Genomic DNA, 20266 nt, shown 5'->3' with positions numbered 1-20266 from the left:
TTCAAGCCGATCGGCCAATTTTCCGGGTGAAACTTCCGCTGTAGTACGGTTCCTCAACCAATCAGACATCTATTCATGATCATCATCTGCATCCGGCATTACAACCCTCTGGATAATGCAGAACACTCAAATCCTATGTACAATAAAAAAAAAGAGAGGAATCAAAGGCGTTTCTGCTGTATGTATGTAATAGTGTATGTATAGTCCATAGCCATTCTGGCCGTAGGGGCGCCATGTGTGTCATAAGGCAGCAGCATCAAACAACTAGCTACACTGGTAAACAAGCCGCAGTGCCTATACCTGTCACGATCAGTAGCAACGAAAGAGAGAGAGAGAGAGACAGAGAGAGAGAGAGAGAGAGAGAGAGAGAGAGAGAGAGAGAGAGAGAGAGAGAGAGAGAGAGAGAGAGAGAGAGAATTGTAAGATTCATTGGTCCAGTCTTTGATGTTGGTGAACCAATTGTAAGCCCGGAATTATTTTTCTCATGTAAACGGCCCCTAAGACACTTTTTAGAGTGGCTTCACAATCTTTTTGCCATGTGACTATATTTGTGTAGATACTAGTACTAGAAAGTGATCACGGTATGTACATGTGTCAGTGCAACCAATATGGCCGACATCATGCCTGAGACCCATAGGCATAGATGCCCCTGCATGGAGTTGGAGCCAGCAATATGGCTAGCCTGGCCTGTATTTAGGCTGTAGGGCTGTATGGCCATGTGATAGACGTGCAACAGATCTATTAATGGTTACGGATCGCAGTCAGTGTGTCATGTCGTGGCTCTGTGCCACTGCACAGTGTTGTGATTGCATCATGGATGGTATGCATTTGGGTAGCCCGACTGTCACCGCCCCACCACCACGCTGCGCGATGTCGCACTACAATTATTATGAATAGAAACGTATTAATTTTTTTTAATTGTTATCTCAGTTTATCAAAAGTTCTACTGCTGCTCAAAGAGCGCAAATTGTACTAGAATTAAATAATTCTGCAAGAATAGATAACGGCGCAACGAGGTTATACTCATACGAGAAAGCTTTTTAAAATAGAAAAGAGCAACTCCATCAGCTGATTGCCATCATGCAATGATGAGTATTGGCATTGTCTTGACTCCTTGCGTAGCCTCCTGGCGGAGAGGCCAGCAATCAAGCGCAAGGAGAAGGGTTAGGCTGAGGTCACATACACACGGGGGAGGGAGGGGGGGGGGGGCAGAAATAGAGATTTCAGGAAACTGTACACACTTTACAACAGTGGTGTCAACAAACTGTGGTGTGGTGCCAGTTCCTAAAATTGAGACTCAAGCATCAGTTCAACCGGTGCAGATCAAAGAGAGAATTTGTGTGAAGACGATATCTGCATAGTGATGATGGAGATAACGATCTTGTGAACAGATTGAATGAGGGTTGAGTTGCAGCAAGTGATCAGAGTACGGATGTTTGTGGCACAATAGTACCCGGTAATCAATGTTCAAATGAGGAGAGTGCAGTTGCATCAATTTGCTCAGAACCTGTATACTGAGAAGATACCTTCCCGGGGCAGTAGCTGGTGGCATTTAGCACAATCCCGCCGGCTGGGACTGGGACTGGTCAGCTACTGCTTCGAGAGGCGTGACAGATGCATGCGGATCGGGGCTGGGTCCAGAGAGACCTAGTTACTCAATCCATTTTGCTACTTGATCCAGCACCATGACCCACCTCAGTTGTCCTTCACTCGCGGCGTCAAATCGACTAGGCTGTTCATCCTGCGGAACCAGCTATGCATTCGTCTGACTCATTGCCAGTGACCAGAGGGCAGTGGTCATCGCAGGGGATTTTTCAGAATGCTAATAGCGAATCATCACTGTCAGACAGACATTGTATAACTTCTTTGAAAGATGGCCGATTCTTCTGCTCTGCTTGCCTGCGGGAAAAAAACAACAGATCAACTTATCCACTGTGGCCAGGGTGTGATGTACTGCTATCACACTACATGTATAATTATGCAGATCATGAATCATGTACCATGCTATGGGAGCTCCAGATCCGTCAAGCATTGCTACGATCTATGACTCTATGTGAGGCCATCCAGGAATATTTGTGAATTGGTTGGTGCCCCCCCCCCCCCCACACATGCACACCTTGACTGAGGAGGCACGGCAAGAGTGGGTACTGGCCCGGGTACTTTGGACACACACACGCGCACGCACGCACACACACACACACACACGCACACACACACACACACACACGCACACGCACACGCACACACACACACACACAGACGGTGCCACTGTACATACCAGCATTGTAGCATCAGGTAGTAGACAGTGTGTGGACATTTGCGTGGTGATGGTAGCCGATAGCCACCCTTGACCTGTTTGAATACCTGTGTTGGTTAGAACACAATGCAAGCACGCAACCAAGATACTCAGCAGTCAGTCAAGAATACAACATGATGCTATTTGATTGCAAACTTTTAATATTTATCACTATAGTGTTGGTCGGGCCAGCGATAGCAAAGTCAGGAAGTGTCACCATACTAGCTTATACCGGTAAACAGCACAAACACGTCTGTTCTATTGCAGCCTGCCTATTGTCTCTTTCTCTCTCTCTCTCTCATTGCTTCGGCCACAATCAAGGATATGGTGTGAGTGTTGTTGCTGACTTCACTAGTTGCTTCCTCACCGTACCAAGGGTTCTCACAGACAGAAGACTGGATATGGATGCATGCTTTGAATATTGCCTGTGATCCACATTACATCATCCACTACTTCTCTGTGGCCCGCATTACATCATCCACTACTTCCCCCGCGAACCACATTACATCATCCACTACTTCTCTGTGACCCACATTACATCATGCACTACTAAAGCCCTACCTCCTCGTTGGCCCAGGCACCGTACGGCTTCTCTCCGAGTGACCAGATTTCGTAGAGAGTGACACCGTAGCTCCAGCAATCGCTTGCACTTGTAAACTGAATGAACTCGATTGCCTGCAGTGATGTCAAGGGGCACACCGACACATAGACAGACAGACACCATTGACCATTTGACGCCCATCGCCGGAGGCGATGATAGCGATGCTACACAGAAGCCATAGCAGCTTGTGCTGGGATTGCACCATTCAACAGCTTGCAAGGCTGAAGAATTGACCGCAACTATTCAGCCTGGTCTACACCACACAGCTATGACATGGCTTTTTCTGGCCAGTGAATCCCTTCTTTTTGGTCTTTTTCATATATTTTCATATATTTTTTCCGCACACACATCACACCACATACTCCGGCATGCACTGGCTGTTGGTAACCACCCAGGAGAATGAAAGAAAAGTCAGGAGGAGACTGAGAAAGAGAAGAAAGACGTGTGTGACCATAATCGTCGGGAATCGAACCCGCAACCTCTCGATTGGAAATCGCTGCACATACCACTGCACCATATGGGACACACACACACATACACATACACATACACACACGTTTCATCGACTCGGAATGCATTCCATGTCAAATGTTCAAGGAACAGCATGAATAGCATGTGACGTTTGACTCTGGCTACCTGAAATCTTCACCAAATTTATAGCTGAGCTTGCAAGAGCACAATAATCACGATGGGCGGTCACAACTTGTCCACTCGACATGGTGGGTGTTGATGGGGGAGGAAGAGCCGGAAGCAAATAACGGCATTCTACTTTCCAGAAATTGCTCATGCAATTGTCATAACAACTGCAGCGGAGGACATACCTCTGGGGCTGTCCATTTGATTGGGAAGACACGTTCATTGCCGGATACGTAGATCTGATCCGCGGAGATGTCCCTGGCCATGCCAAAGTCACCAATCTTGCACACAGAGTTCGGGTCCAGCATCACATTGCGTGCCGCCAGGTCCTGCAAGTTTCAGGTAAGCAAATTCCCACCGGCACAACCATGAATAAATGCGGAGGATGATAGCCAAAAGACATACAGTCAACTTCGCTAATAACGACTGCGGATATAACGACAATTTGCGAATAACGACAGAATTTCCATGCCCAGAGCAAAGTCCCATCCAACTGTAATACATAATGAGACTTCGGGTATAACGACACTTCGCGAATAAGGACACTTTTCTGATGCCCCGCCGAGTGTCGTTATAAGCGAAGTTGACTGTAGCTTGAATGATCATAATATCTGCACTGTACTTGCAAACATGTGCAAACCTTGCCACACCAGTCAACCTTACATATTATGAATTTATGATGACTTCGGGTATAAGAACAAACCGTTAATAATGGCACAATCTAGGAGACCAAACTGCCTACTCTGAGATCACATGCGTTCAATCAGGGATACTGTAGTGGCAGTACTTCATGCATACCAGTACCGTTGTACTTCTTCTGGCATCCTGCCACATATGGCTAACTTACTCTCAAGTAGTGTGTTTAAAATGTATGCTCACAGATTTTTCTATTAGATCTATTAGAACAGCCGAAAACGAATAGCATGCCCTGCCCCTGCATTCCATGTTAATTCCCGGCGCTTTCATGCTTACTTCAAGTCTTGTCAGACATTGATGCACACACATTTGAACAGCTTGCTGCATCTAACAATAGCTAGTCATCATCAGAGTCCTGTTCATTGCGGACTTACCCGGTGTACAAATAACCGGCTTTCCAGGTACTCCATGCCAAACGCTATCTGTCTACACAAGGACAGGAGGTGACCCTGCAACTTCTTGTTATATTGACTGGACAGCACAAGCAAAACAAATATTCCAAAGACAGGCAGATTGTCAGGGTAGTATAGGCCAATGACTTACACAGCGTGCACATGTTTACTAGGCAGTGAATATGAAATTACAGGTCAACAATTTGAATGAAAACTTAAATCCAATGCAAGCTGTCAGGATCCATTCGATACTGCTCACAACAGCATCAGCTACAAGATCACAAGAAACATACATAAGTATTATATTGGCAGGGATCTTTCACGGTGATACACAACTTACCTTTCTCGTAACGATTGTAAATGTTGCTGAAGATTACACGTCATCAATTCTAGAACGAGCATCATCTATACACATGGAAGATACGAGCAAAATTAACCTTATATTTAAAAGTAACAAATGCATTCAAACACCCCATGAATACACTTGCACATGCTACCTGGATGCAGAATTACGCTGCTCATCTAACAGATCATGCAACAGAAATGAGACGAAACCAGGTGGATGTGGGGAATTCCCGTTGTTTGTAAGAGCAACGAGTGCGAAGCCACGGCACTTCACTATCCACAGTGCATTGGGTCACAAACAATATCATTAGCTTGTGCCGGCCTGTAGCTATATTAAAGTTGGAGTTGGAAGAAAACACAATTCATGAATTGTCCCGCACGTCGGCACTCACCGGCTCGCCCTGTACGACTACACCGTACAGTCTGACAATGTGTTGATGATTGAACTGCGCCATTATGGCAGATTCGCGGAGGAAACGTGTCGTCGTCTCCGCAGAAGCACCTGATTTGAGTTTCTTGACGGCAACGTGTCTGACTTCATCACCCTGAAAATGCAACAACGTACAGGTATAGAATCATGGTTTTTTTTGTTTGTTTTCAGGCTACTGATCTCCTATTTAGAGGCTGACATAATGTCTGTGCTTGGCATTTTATTCAAGAGACGCAAACCATAGTCAGACCAGTCAATTAATTATCCACCGCATTCCTGGGCTCAAAGCCACACTGTTGTGTAAGCCCCGCCCTCTTCTCCTGGACGAAAACATGACACTCCAGTTTGTATTTGCTTGAAAATACAATATACCGTGACGCAGAGCCTTGCATAAATCAGGATTTGATATACAGGTACCATCACAGTGTGCTGGAGAGCAGTGAACATGCATTGGATATGTAACATTCCATCAGGAAATTCAAGTTGATTTCTCATTTCTCATGTGTTTCTTCTCTCTTTCACATTTTATCATTTAAGTAATATATGTGTAGAGTCCATCTAGCCCCGATTCTTGCCTACCAAACAGATTGTTTGATTACATGATCATTCGAGTTGTTTCTATGGAATGGCAATACAAACATGAGTTTGTCACTCCATACAAGGCATACGCGATGACATCACTCGCATTACTAGTAATACTAATAGCTAGTACATCGTCTGACGCCATGCTGTTTGTTGCTTACCACATTCCATTCGCCTTTGTAGACGTGGGCAAAGTGGCCCTGCCCAATGCGCTCCTTGAGGTGAATGGTGTCGTGATCCAGCCGCAGGTACTCACGCTCCGCCAGGTGGGAGTATAGGTCTCCGGCGGTGCACGGTGGCTGCACGAACGGCTGAGAATAGTCTGCATTCTCCACGGTCAGGTCCTGTGGACAACGTGCAAACACAGGATGATTTTCTACATACCATGCCGGTTATTAAAACCAGGCTGCTTACACATGTACCTATGGTGCATAATAACTGATTACTATTATTACTACTATTCCGCATGATATCCGCCGGATGAGTACACGTGGCCTATGCAATATAGGCAACCATGGATGCAGACCATCAGGTGTTGCCTCAGTAATACATGCAAGCAAAGAGAATAGCAATATAATTATTCATGAAGTTGAGGGAGTTGAAACGGGAACAGTCGGAAGACATAATCGACTTCAACCAGCAGGACTTGAACCGGGGACCCTCGCTTATGGCCAGTGATGCTCTACCTTGCACTAAGCCTAAGCCCTATGGTGTAGTCAAAAAATTTGAGATACGGTTTTCAAAACAGTGTTGTAGGAGACTTACCAGTCTATGATAGAAGTGGTCCCCTGCAGACTGCGGTGTTCCTGCAAGTGCACCACTACTACCAGCTCCACTACCACTACCACCACCAACAGCAGTAGCAGCCGTACCATTACCCCTGCCGAGTGGTAGAGTCTCGCCCGAGTGCTGCACAAGATAGTATTTTTTTCCCAGAGCACATGAACAAGATAGCCAACAGCGACTCAGTCCAGCAAAATGGCACCACTGTGAAGACACTAGCAGTGGATTTTTGCATTTTTTCAGATGATGATACCCGCGTACCCACCACGCGGAGCTACCATCAGAGACAACAGAACACATGGCAACACCTTTGCCTGCACGGAATCAGTTGCTGTAGCAAGGCGACGGGCAGCCCATGATGCAAGGTGAGATACACTCGGAAATAGCAATTCAGTACAGGACATGTACCGTGTATCCTGTTGTAAATGACAAAGGACATGCACGTCGCAGTAACCTACGCCGGAGAAACTTCTGATTCTCCGGAAATTCTAATTATCCAAACATGTACACATATGTACACATGACACAATAACTATGTACGTGAAAATGATCACATTCTCACACAGAGTCACTAAATGCACCAAGACCCGGCTTTCAGGGTACTCAAGTTCGAATTGTCAGACACTGTTATCATTGGGAATCATATTCGCTGAAGCCGTATTGAAAAAAACTCGGATGTTGAGCCAATAGTAAAATCAATATGAAAGAGAAAAGGACCTATAAGTTACTAGTTATGACTAACAGTCCACCAAGGTATTGAGATAATATACAGTCAGACAGTGCGATGTGTGGGAAGTAGGGAACTAGGTGTCAGGTCGTCGAATGTCTCAATATCCTTGTCAGTTGTGTGCCTTGTTGTCGCACTATCTGACTGTATATTATCTCGTTACCTTGGTGGACGGTTAGTCATAACTAGTAACTTATAGGCGGTCCATATTGAAATGCTCAGGTACTAGGACTAGGTCAGTTCAGTTGAAGATAGCTCACCTGGCTGACAGGATTGGAATTCTCATAGCCTGCTGAGCGATGGATCTACAGAGCAAAGACAAAAGCCATCAACCATAGCCGACTGCAGACAATACAATGTCCATGCACAACACAGACCATCATGTGCGTTATTCCTACTACTCCAAGTACTGCATATTCAATCATACAAAATACATCAGTTTGTGTAACCATCGGAATCATGCCAGGTCAGGCGCGTAGCACCGCCGTTGGAGGTGGTCCGGTTGGAGGGGGGTTTGGGGGTGTCCCCCGGGAAAATTTTGAAATTAGGGTGCAAAATCCTGCATTCCGGACACTTCTGGGCGAAAAAGTGGTCCGGCCCAAGCTAAACTGGCCGGACCGGCTGCTACGCCCCTGCAGGTACTAGTAACGGAACACTGAGGTGTATAACTCCAGCCACTGTAGACACAATGTTCTTCATACATGCACATACCCCCGGGACCCCTTGCACACCTAGAAGAGGTCTGAACATACAGTACGGACTAAGAACTGACCTGTGCCTTGCCATTATTATTGGCAAGTGATGTATTCTCATATGGTTTGCGCTTTTGCTGCTGCTGCTCGCCGACCGGGTTCTCCTATGAACAGGTACACATGTGTAGTACGGTAATACAATCAGCTACCAAACTACCAGCATAGTCAGAAGCCGCATTTAACCAAAGTCAAATCTAACCAATACTATAATATCTCTCAGTACTTGCGTCATCTGCCTCCACCATGCATCACTCTGCCTCCACCATGCATCATCTGCCTCCACCATGCATCACTCTGCCTCCACCATGCATCATTTGCCTCCACGATGCGTCATCTGCCTCCACCATGCATCATCTGCCTCCACCATGCATCACTCTGCCTCCACCATGCATCACTCTGCCTCCACCATGCATCACGCATAGCAGATTTAGGCGCACGATGAGCAAATAAGGAGTTGATTAGATTATTCTCGCGATTCGCGACAACTCTGCCTCCACCATGCATCACTCTGCTCTCTATTTACCAATGGATAATGCGTCCACGTCGTAGCAATGGCACTTGATATTCGAGCCACGTCTTGACTTCCCCGGCTTCTGGCATTCTATTTCTAAAGTTGCCCGTATTCATTCCAGCACCTTTCTAGAAGCTTTCTCATATTCTAAGCACCAACGGGCAGCATGATCGTCACCATTATAACCCTCATCACCATACATGCATAGTCATACATACATAGTCATACATGCATGTATGCACTCATCACCATACACGCATCATCATGCATGCACTCATCACCATACACGCATCACCATGCATGCACTCATCACCATACACGCATCACCATGCATGTATCACCTCGGCTCACCTCTATCGTTTGCCGGACTTGCAGGGTGTTGTTTTCATAGGAGTGTGGCTGGAGAACATCGTTCTGTGCAGGACGCAGTCCACAGGCGAGCATGCGAAGAACATGAACAAAAGGATATAAAATCAATGTTGACAACAACGCCTCTTGAATTCTTTTTTTCCACCGTGGCCACCTCCTCGTGGGACTTGAATGCAATGTTCACATTTCAGCTTTTGCCACTCTGCAAATTGTTTTCGCAAGTTTGAGTCAGTCGGATTAGCTATATACTTTAAGACCAACGCTTACCGAAGATGTCTTTCCAGACAATGCATCGCTGCTCTGTCGTGATACACGCTGTAGAACAGGGATTGTCTCTGTACGTGCAGTACACAAAATCAAAGGGGATCACAGAATAAAAATAAGGACATGTGTGGCTTATTTCGTTTGTGTATAACCACTATGTAGTATTGTTTATTTCTTCAGTCCAAAACGACAAGAGTCCAGACTCCACTCATGCACCACAACTAAAAGCCGCGAGGTCCGTTTCCCGCGCGCGTGCGGGAAACGGCACATGCTACATGCACGATAACATATCACGATGTACTACTACTACATGCATCATGAATGTCTGGAGTGGCCAAGGAATGCCACAGCGCGTAGGTACACGTGAACACTACACACTAAAAGGTGCTTAACAAACTAAGGATAATTCGTCCGTATGACTTATATTGAAGAGACAAACTGTGACAGAAATTTCAGGAAAACCCCTCTCGCCTACCCCCTAGCATCAATTCTGTCAGTAACATAGGCTCACCTTCATATCCTGGGTTGTTCATGCTGGCCTGGAACGGGCGACGTAGACCGGCATCTGAGTTGCTACTTCCATTGGAGGATGGCGTCGCCTGCTGCTTCTTGCAGCAGAACACAGCAATGACGGTGACCAGGATGAACGCCACGCAGCCCATGGGTATCATGACGGCCTTGATGTGCCTGCTGTCGTAGTCGGGCTTGCTCTGATCTTTCTCCTTCAGCGATGTGTCCTCCCTCGTACTGCTTACTATGTTGTCCTGCATGTACGTTGTCTGCTGCGGGCTATCCAGTGTTGGAGTGATCAGGTCCCAGGGAGAGCCATCCCTCTTTCCACCTGGGCCCTCTGTAGCAAAGGCGTCTGCAGTAACTGTCGAAAATGGTTCGTTAGGATCACCAAGTGAATTCGCTGAAAGGTGAGCAGCACGCAGATACACATGCATGCACACACACACACACACACACACACACACACACGCACGCGCGCGCAAACACACATGCACACACACACACGTACATACAAACAAACATACGCATACACACAAATACATACAAACACACACACACACACACACAAACACACATACAGACACACACAAACACAAACATAGACACAGACGCAAACACACATAGCACCTCATATCAGTACAGTACATTGGTGCTGTTACCAACGCCTAGTGATGCATGATCTTGCGGACGATGGATGCCTGATACTCGGCTACATCTTTTCCTCCATGTGCAGGGTGGATATCCCAAACAACACCAGAGTCAAAGCCATGCACAACAAGACGTCTATCGACTATTGCATAACGGCACAAATGGAACTGGCAGTTATGCAACAATAGAAATATAAGAGCGTGCATGTCTTGGCAGAAAATTTAAGGATTTTTGCGAAACACAGTACTGAATTCCCTGGATTTTTGGATGCAGGCCAAGGTGTGTCGTGGATTATTTTCTATTGCTGGGACAGTTGCAACACAGCTAATACAACTTGTGCCATCAGATTTCCCGTTACTCAACTACATGTACAAGATGACGCAGAAAGCCAAAGCTCCAAATTTGGTCCACACCGTGTTTGCTAAATCACCCTCCATTTCAAGCAGGAGCCCCCCCCCCCCCCTCACTCACTCTCATTGTCTCAGGTCATCTGTGATCTGTGCAAGTTTCATAACTGCAGGACTTACCTGGACAGCAATGCACGGAGAACCCCTCGACAGTGATAGCCACATTGGGATGCTGTGCCGACGCATTGATCAACAACTGGAATGGCCCGGTCGTGGCGAGCGAGAAGAACTGCTGGCGATGACGCGAGCGAAACGAAACTCCGCTAAAGCGCGAGTACCAGAGGACTTCATTCAGTCCGTACACAGAGAGTTCCAGGCGGCCGGGATTGCGAGGCAGCGCTAAGTTGCTCCGTTTCCGCGGCCACTGGATGGGCTGGGACTGGAATTGCACCACACACTGTGCGGGTCGCGACGCATGCCACCAGTAGAGCGGTGATACCATGGACGCATGCTCACCCGCAGGGCTACTGAACTGCAGCAGACCTGAAGCAAGAGCGTGGCACAGTCACACAGTGGAAACAGTACAGAAATCAGGCACTGCCCGCATTCTCTGTAGCATGTGCACAATGGAGTACTCAGACCAATAGGAGTTGCCATGAACTCATTTATGGCAACCATCCTCTCCAGCATTAGATGATGCTCTCTTAGGTGAAGATGATCAGTTCTACCCTGCAGCATCTTTTCAACTTTTCATTACCTTGCAAATGGTTCCGCTCCCAGGATACCTCCGGTGATGACCGTACTTTGGAAAGGCTCTTGAAGCCAGCCATCCCGCAATGGAAGTCCGGTGATGGATAGTAAATGCAGCCTGCGAATCACACAGCATGGCAGACATACAGCCGGAGAGATACATTTTAGTATTGCAAACATCTGGAATTCTCTTCATCAAGGCACTTTCGGATATTGCGTGTCTGGATGAGTAAGAACAACCCTCAATCTACATTCAGCTGCCTCTCAGTGCAAGCTATCAAGAAGGCAAAAAGGAAAGTCACATACTAGCAAACCACCAGTACCTAACAACTATATTTTAACGGAAATACATGTAACAGTTTTGCTCTCCTTAGGATTGCTTGTACTGAATATCTTCCCATGTTCTATGGCACCACTGCCTTTCAGCACTACCAGTGCCAGCAGTCCTTGTACCGTTCAGCTTGGTGTGGTGGAATGTCATGCATATTATTATGCAGCATCCGAGGCTGTCAGTGTTGGTTAGTGTGCTAAGCACCAATAGCTAACATGTCAGCCATCTTTAGGCATTGTTGGCACCTGTCACAGCAGGTACGTTGTACCATGTTCCAGCCTAAAGCCCTGCTTCTTCCATCCCATCATGCCGACTAGCCGTGCAGTCGCAGTACATGTGGTGGTCAGTAAACAGTGTGTCCGATGAATACATGTACTCTGATGAGTATGTGCAAGGCCATTCTGCAAGTGAAGAACCTACCTTCAGCTGCTCGCTGCTTTCAAATGTTCTACACAAGCTATCCCTGTACTACGTCCACGCAGTGAATGTTACAACTTCATAAGTCTACATTAAACTGCATTTACCACTGCATGTAAAATGTATAAGCACCGAGGGACGCCCAGCAATGTCCCTGGATGAATGCACACTGCGCGTCCCAACAATTAATACCTAAAATGCCAATAAGAGTCAAGAATCTGTCTTCCAAAAAAGTGTCATGATCTAACTAAAGCACAAGTTTTGAATTATTTTGTGCTGCCTTTTTTTTAAAGAGCTATCGAACAGAAGGATATGTATATGGTATTTGTCGGGGAGCCCCTCTAAACATGCTGCCCAGCAATTCAGGCTGGCGTCTTGTGACCATGCGGTAGCCATAATACCATGAATTGCGTCACACCTACCCGACACATCCCGGCAACATTGAATGGCTATGTTCGCTAGGCTTGCGTTGAGAGACGTCGACGCCTTGAGCGGTGAGACATTGAAAAAGACCTGAAGAACGAATAAGAAGCAACCACGGCGGATCAGACGCATGTCAATATGACAACTAGCAGATACTAGTAGCCCGAGCAGCAGAGAGATGAGGTGATGAGCAGGTAGGTAGACTGCAGCTTGATGATTGACATTCCATTAGAAGGTCCCAATTAGTAAGCAAGACCTGGGAACACCAGTTGCAGGTCAATGGTGCATCCTGATCCATTATAGTACTTCTTTCCAGGCACACAATCCTAAGGGTTTTCCTGTAATGAGTGCATTGCAGAGCACCATCACATTTAACCATTTCTTCACGGTGTCACACAGACACCACACGGCAACAATACAGTGAAGTTTCCGCACGGCACGGCACGGCACGGCACGGCACGGCACGGCGTGAAGTAACTTACTCGTAATCTTCCTGTGTAGTGTAGGCGGAAGTGAACTGTTCTCCAGGCTGGATGCTCAACCGTCTCACACCACATCTCCATGAACTTGCCACCGACTAGCTGCTTCACGGACATGTGTCCACCAGAAACCTTGTAGCTGAATGACGCTGAGCATGTGGTGTGCTGCGAATCAGCGCGGATCGGCGTGGACACCAGGGTGGCATAATCGCTTGGCCTCAGCCTGGTACCTTGCAGCTCCAGCGAGAGCTCTGGGATGCCGGATGATTTTGCTGTACAGCCAATGACGCAAGACAAACGAACAATGCTGTAGAGTCATGCTTCACCATGGAGCTGATATAGATGCAGGAAGAGAGAGAGAGAGAGAGAGAGAGAGAGAGAGAGAGAGAGAGGGAGAGAGAGAGAGAGAGAGAGAGAGAGAGAGAGAGAGAGAGAGAGAGAGAGAGAGAGAGAGAGAGAGAGAGAGAGAGAGAGAGAGAGAGAGAGAGAGGAGAGAGAGAAGGAGGGAGGGAGAGAGAGAGAGAGAATCAGATCACTTTGGTGCACTTCACTTACCAACTCTTCTTGTTGTCAGTTTCCAGTGAAACTCTCGGTGTGATGAAAGATTGAAGAAGCCATTCAGGTTGCCCTTCTCGGGCGTAACCGCAGCGACACAGTCTGAACATTCAAAACAGGAGAGTGATTTGCATAAATTGGAAGTTTTGCCAAAAATATAATTATGGTGATCAATCTCTGCCATGGAAATATTGTATAGCCATCTTTAATGCATTCCTTTCCTACGCCGTACTAGCAAAGTTCCATGCAGAAACCTTGCAGACCACTAGGCAGTTTCCGTTGCACTACGACACGTATATCTCACGTGCCATGTTGTTTTCTCGCTCGAATAGCTTTCAGAAATGGTAGCGGATCAGTTCAACCTACCATCACATTGTACACCCTCAAGCCTGAATGATACTTCTACACAAGTTTGCAACGAAACAATGCTAACATTTGTTGCTTGTCTGGGGTTTCATGGCTATTATTCCAATCATCAGACACCAAATGAATGATATTTCTATATTATCTGGCAGGTACGAGTAATAACAACAACGATTACTTCCTGGCTGCACTGGCAAAGGAAAATATGTCATGTTTTCCAGCTGGTCTACAGTCTACACGCATGTGAACTGTAGTGATGTCATTAGATTGCCGGGTTTTGTATTTGATACTTGGAACAAATCGCACAACCTAGTTATGGGAAAGAATTCTTATGGGAAAGAATTCTAGTGTCATTGACATGATGCAGTGACATCATCGCTGAGCAGCATTATAGCCATGTCTGTATTTGCAAGAAATTTGCTCTTCCCATGCTACTGTTGGCCCTGGCCCAGGGCGACAGGACAACCTTAATTAAGTTGTCCCCGCTGCAAACTAGCAAGCACAGGAGACAGTACATGGCCATATGTCAGAGAGCTCTGACTTTCACTGCTGTGGTAGTCCCTGGTGATTATCACTGTGTGATGTAGGTGACACCAGAACCCAGTGCACTCTACAGCATTATAATAGTACTTGTAGCAATAAATGAGATCACCATGTGACCATGCCGCTTTGCTAGCTCATGCCCATGCCACTTCACTAGCTCCATCAAGATACCAGTTCACCGAACAGTGCACCGCTAGTTTTCAACAGAATATTCAAGTGCATGCACATTATTATCCCAAGTGGTGATGATGCCCTGAAGTTTCCTAAAACATTATGTGTTTCAAGGCTCCAGCCAGTCCAGGTGGTCAAGGACTAATGATCAATGTGCACTTGAACTGGAGCTGCAAACACTCTGCAAGATTCTGTGTAGCTGTCACGAAGGGCCTGGGTTATTTGGCCCACCAAGACACACATCAGTCCCTGTATCATGCTACATGTTTCAAAGAGGGTCACAGAAGAGGCTCTAAAACAAACGATAACCTAGTACCTCTCAACAAAGTCCAAGGCCACTCCAGTCTTGTGATTGCAGAGAAAATGTCTTGCATCAGTGTGAATTGCAGCCTCTTCATTTTAATCAATGCAGTTGTTTAATTTTATCATCGCCCCATACAACTGAGCCAGGCCAGACGGAGGAATCTGTATTGAATCTTTGCCTTCATTGGGGGACCATCACTGAATGAGGAGTGAGTGTGTGGCCTATTTTTAGGACTGCTATTCAAAGTAAAGAGTATCATATTTTACTCGGATGGTGAGCCAATTAAATAATTGTGAAAAGAAGATCTGGTTACGGTGGTGGACAGTTAGTCATAACTCGTAACATTTTGTCCTTCTTTTTTTCACAAGTATCATATTTTGTTCATATTGAATGATCATGTTATGTGTGTGCGTGTGTGTGTGTGTGTGTGTGTGTTTCTCTCAGAACCAATGGAAATGTATCCTGGCAATCTGTTCCGCAATTATTATTTTTCCGAGGGCAGCGGATGTAGAGGCGACAACCTCAGTCTCAGAGTTAGCTGTGTCAGTGCGCGTTCCCAACGAACAGTTACATGTTATCGTAGTGCATGAAAAATAAACCATTAATTTTAGACGCAACAGCCATGCGATCGCAGTGCACTGTCCCTTCGTTGTGCAGCGCACCTTTCGCTTCAACGGGAGGCCTGGCCTCTCTACCGCGCGTACCGAGCTAGTAAGACCTAGTCAAGATGAAACGGACTCGAACTAATAAGCCACAGAGAAATAGCTAAAAATGGTACTAGTAGTCATTGTATTGTGGCAAAACAAAGGAACGGAATCACCCGCGGCTAGTCAACTAGCATTGGAACGCACTTGAAAAAGAACAGGAAACAATCGCTGACTGCAAGCGGAAACATTCCATAGGTTTTCCGTCGTGTTTGCGGCCAGTAACAATGTTACCAGCGTGTACGCGACCACTGACTACTGGCATTGCAGTGTGAGTGAGATGTACACGCGCACTTACCAGATGCTACGGTCCCTTGCGCCGTGACGACTAGAAAACTCGCAATCCAAATCCAACAGGAGCTGACAAGAGGTTGCGCTGCATGCCTCTGCTTGCCACAACTCCCCATACTGCAAGTGAAAACAGCGCTAGCTGCATTAGGTAACGATCCACACTGCTTTCTCCACCGCCTCTGTGTTCCTCAGCAATGCAAGTGAGGAAATAACAAGTCACGGTCGCTCTGCACTTTCCACCGATTTTACCACCAGCACCACGGCACTACTAGTACTCAGTAGTGGCGCTGTCTTCGCGCTTCCACAAATCTCAGGTAGTACGAAGTCACATATCTTCAGAGCCCCGCCGTCATAGTCTAGCCATAGAGTGGTCCTTCGCTAGACTGCATCAGCACCGAACCATTAGAGCATGCGGCCAAACCTTCCTGGTTTCTCTTTTCCTCAAATCGTTGAGAGCTCGCTGTTTCAAGCGTTCCAAACCTGCCAAAACGGTTGCGCTCGTGGCACGAACAATGCATGAAGATCTACAGTTGGAGGCTAGAGATCTGATCAGAGCGATAGTTTTGGGAGAACACCAGTGGATGGTGCATGCAGAGCTCTGCGCTGCATATGCATGCAGACCAAGCAAGTCCGTTGACAGCCAGCACGTGCCGTATTTCCGCAGCACAGACAGCGCTAGCGTGACCTCGAACCACACTGTCCTGCCTGCTAATCTGGCACACACTCTGCAGACTCAGTCAACACTGTCAGTACAAATGCGAACGAAGACAGACGGCATAAACACTTGCAAAGGACTATGTCGAGTACGAGTGTGCGTTCAAGGACCTGGGAGAGATGTTCAACCCTGCGAGTCGCTGTCCCATTTGCACCGTGCCCCTCGCACTAGCGTAGCGTAGGTAGCAATGTCGAACTGGGCAAAACAAGCATGTAACGGAAGCGCATTGGCGCGGCTGAAGCAAGCAGGCAAATTTCATTACCAGCTAGGGCATTTTTCAAGGGCCGATACAGCTTCAGATGAAAAGAAGATTGCATACGTTTTGACAGGCTAAATGGGACAGGTGACTCGTTGGCCAAACGGCCCACCGGGACCATTGCATGTCCTTGGCAGTGACGAACCGCGCGTGCTACCGTTGCTCGCCAAGCCGGCATAACGCTATCAGCAAATTTCTCACCCCACTCTGCCGCCCGGTCACCGGGCAATGCACCAGGTCAACCACTACATGCACGACACGAGCATACAACACAAGACAAAGACCAAGACCAAGACCTTAGCCAGGCGCTGCATTGGCTTCAAGGCTTGTTCTTGAACTTTAAGTTGAAGGCTTGATTAGGATCGACCCTGACTTCTGCCTCTGGAGAATGTAGTGAACCTAAGTCCTTGTGTATGTGTGTGTGTGTGTGTGTGCGCGCGTGCGTGCGCGCGTGCGTGCGTATGTGGTGTGTGCGTGCGTACACTGCTGCACTTCAACACAAAACGTTTTATTGGGGAATGCGATCGTAGATCTACGATGAAAATAAGGAACATTGAAAAAATTTCACTCGACAGCGATGGTCCGACCGCGTACCCGGGGTAGACAACCAGGCCTGCACTGGCTGCAGGGTACTGAGATCTACAGCCAGGTGAACCAGGACTTCAGCCAGGAGCGCGCCAGGCACCAGGTCTGGCATGGCAGTGCACTGGTGAGCCGACCTGGAACTGTGGAGGTGAGCTAGCATTCGAGCTGAGGCAGGGACCACACCGACATGGTGCCCAGGGTCTGGTAAACTAGTGCCCGCCCGGCCGTGCATGATCCAGACCAGGAGGTGGGTCTACGAGCACCTCTACATGTACAATACGTCAATAGCTCTGCAGAGCTCTAGTACATGTAGTTACTTGTAAGTCTAGGCCTAGGCTATGCCTCAGCCTATGGGCCTGGTGCTGTGAGCAGCAGTGGCCATGGTGGCCGCATTCCCTGGTTAGTCGGGCACGAGTCGGTGGCACAAAGGAAGCGTCCTGACTCCACCCTGCTGGCAGTGCTGCGAGGAAGGTGAGTCAGCCAGGGCCGCGACACGAAGATTTGATCTGCTTTCTTCTCAGTGACCACACCACACTGTCAGTAGATTCTACGACGTGAAGCAGCGCACCGCGTAGCCATATCGGCTCTCCAGACGACACCACCGACAGTTCTGCGATCGCTCACCCGATCCTGTCGCTCCTTCTCGCGCTTATTTCCCTATGCACGGCTAGAAACATGCCATTGCCGTAACTTCACTTGCAAGTAGTTGCATGTGTCCGGTCGTACGTAGCTAGCTAGTAGTAGTAACATACAATTGGACAATGCGAGTACATGGAGACAACAAGACGTGTAGTACAACCAACACTTTGTGGCCTACACTATCACGATCAAAATGTTCATCTAGATGTAGGTACTGTGCCACATTTAGCATACATGTATCTCTCAAGGTATCGACTCTAGTCTGCAGTGTAATACTAGATACAACGGCTAACTTACTTCACGCTGAACGCAATTAATTGTATTCTGCGGTTACGAGGCGGCTAGCTGATACATGTATCTCGAGATATGACGAGTACAAAGGGCAGCGAAAAACGCTCGCTGCTCCGACGGGCGTTACTTCCGTGCCAGTGAATTCAGCAATTACTCTGAGTCATGTATGTTTTCCTTTCTAAGACTGCTTGCGTTAGAAAGATGCGTGTTAGAAAGATGCGTTCCAGTTCAAAACTCCTTCGAGGCTTGATCGTGTGATATGATTGCTAGAATTCGCTACGCTTCACTTATGTAAATTTATGTATTGAAGCGCCAGCGCACGTACTCGGCCATTCGTCTGAGATGAGGCATACCCTAGCATGTACAGTACATACACGGAATAACAGTTACAAGTGCACAGCATACGGCTAATCAATATCAGTTATCACGCTTGCGAGCACTAAAATAGCTAACACGCAGGGGGTGAGGAAGAGACGTCCCAAGCGCTATGACTGGTATGGACTTGCGACTTGCGATGACCGACAAGATCGGTGTCAAAACTGAAAGTAAGTGCTCGTCGACTTTGAGTTTGCTCTAGACGAGTTAACTGTTGTAGCGCGCGCCGCGGACAGATGGGCTACCTCTACTCCGACGAGGTCGTTGGCAGTGCACTTGCATGATTGTACACTAGATCAGTGCACTTGCATGATTGTACACTACAAAATCAGTGTACTTGCATTTTAGTTTGTTGTCTTTCGGTGAAATACTTTCTTCCGTTGGAATGTTTCTGAGCTACAGTGTACACGGTACTGTGTAGGACAACACTAGTGCCGAAGCCTAGGAACGATCTGCTGTCCACTCGCTGTGCTGCTTGCATGCCGAGCGTCAAAGCGATACGTTTGCATTCTACACTCGTTGCTACCTGCTGCCTAATGGCACTCATCGAGTGGCGTGTGATCCATGGGCCCAGTCTCTTTTGCCAATAACGGCTCTGCAGTTGGTAACACAATGTACATGTATTATGTATGCACTGACTGGATAGCTTGGAAGCATACATGTACATGTATGCTAATGTCACACATTCACAGTACAATGACTATGTACCAATCTGGGTGGCCTCATAAGCACAACACAACCCCAGAAGATTATTATTATTATTATTATTATTATTATGAAATGGCCCAAAGGCAATGTGCCTATCGAGGGGTTCATTTGATTGAAAGAACAGTAGATGTAGATGTATGTACAAAGACAAGAAGGGATCGATGAGGAGAGAAATGGGGAAAATCAACTGCAAGGTGGCGGAATTCCGTTGATTGCATAAGCATGGTCAGCTGTAAATTTCCTGAGGGCAGCTTTGAACTTATAGAGCGAGGCTTCCGATGTTAGACTGGGGGGTAAGATGAAGTCGATGTCTGTGCTGGGTGTACCTACACCCCCCCCCCCCCCCCCTCTAGAGGCTAGCTATACAGATAGTGCAAGGATTGGTCCTCGGAAGAATATTTTTCTCCTCGTCCGATCCGTGCACTATCCTATACATAGTGAACGTTCAGGCAATTCATGAACACGTACCAGGTA

General features: G+C 47.2%; 1 protein-coding gene across 1 annotated transcript; it reads right to left on the bottom strand.

Annotated features, from left to right (window-relative positions):
• Positions 1-894: 894 nt before the first annotated feature.
• LOC135805310 (uncharacterized) lies at positions 895-17199 on the bottom strand. Its single transcript, XM_065319330.1, has 20 exons — positions 16231-17199; positions 13848-13949; positions 13296-13564; positions 12813-12903; positions 11650-11760; positions 11073-11435; positions 9896-10297; positions 9388-9455; positions 9103-9165; positions 8261-8344; positions 7749-7793; positions 6744-6887; positions 6140-6322; positions 5359-5511; positions 4962-5026; positions 4604-4700; positions 3719-3862; positions 2858-2971; positions 2279-2364; positions 895-1899 (listed from the first exon to the last, which is right to left on the bottom strand). The coding sequence occupies exons 1-20, from the start codon at positions 16337-16339 to the stop codon at positions 1815-1817; spliced, it is 2778 nt and encodes a 925-aa protein (XP_065175402.1). The 5' UTR covers positions 16340-17199; the 3' UTR covers positions 895-1814.
• Positions 17200-20266: the final 3067 nt, after the last annotated feature.

Source organism: Sycon ciliatum, chromosome 1 (genome assembly GCF_964019385.1).
Source record: "Sycon ciliatum chromosome 1, ocSycCili1.1, whole genome shotgun sequence".
NCBI lineage: Eukaryota > Metazoa > Porifera > Calcarea > Leucosolenida > Sycettidae > Sycon > Sycon ciliatum.
The sequence above is the reverse complement of the archived record's forward strand: the minus strand, read 5'-3'. Positions and strand labels throughout refer to the sequence as shown.

Coding starts and splice junctions, on each gene's coding strand:
- LOC135805310 (XM_065319330.1), bottom strand. CDS start 16,339: ATGGGGAGTTGTGGCAAGCAGAGGCATGCAGCGCAACCTCTTGTCAGC. Junction 8,345..9,102: donor AAGTCCGGCAAACGATAGAG/GTGAGCCGAGGT, acceptor ACCTGTTCATAG/GAGAACCCGGTCGGCGAGCA. Junction 5,512..6,139: donor ACAAAGGCGAATGGAATGTG/GTAAGCAACAAA, acceptor TTGCATTTTCAG/GGTGATGAAGTCAGACACGT.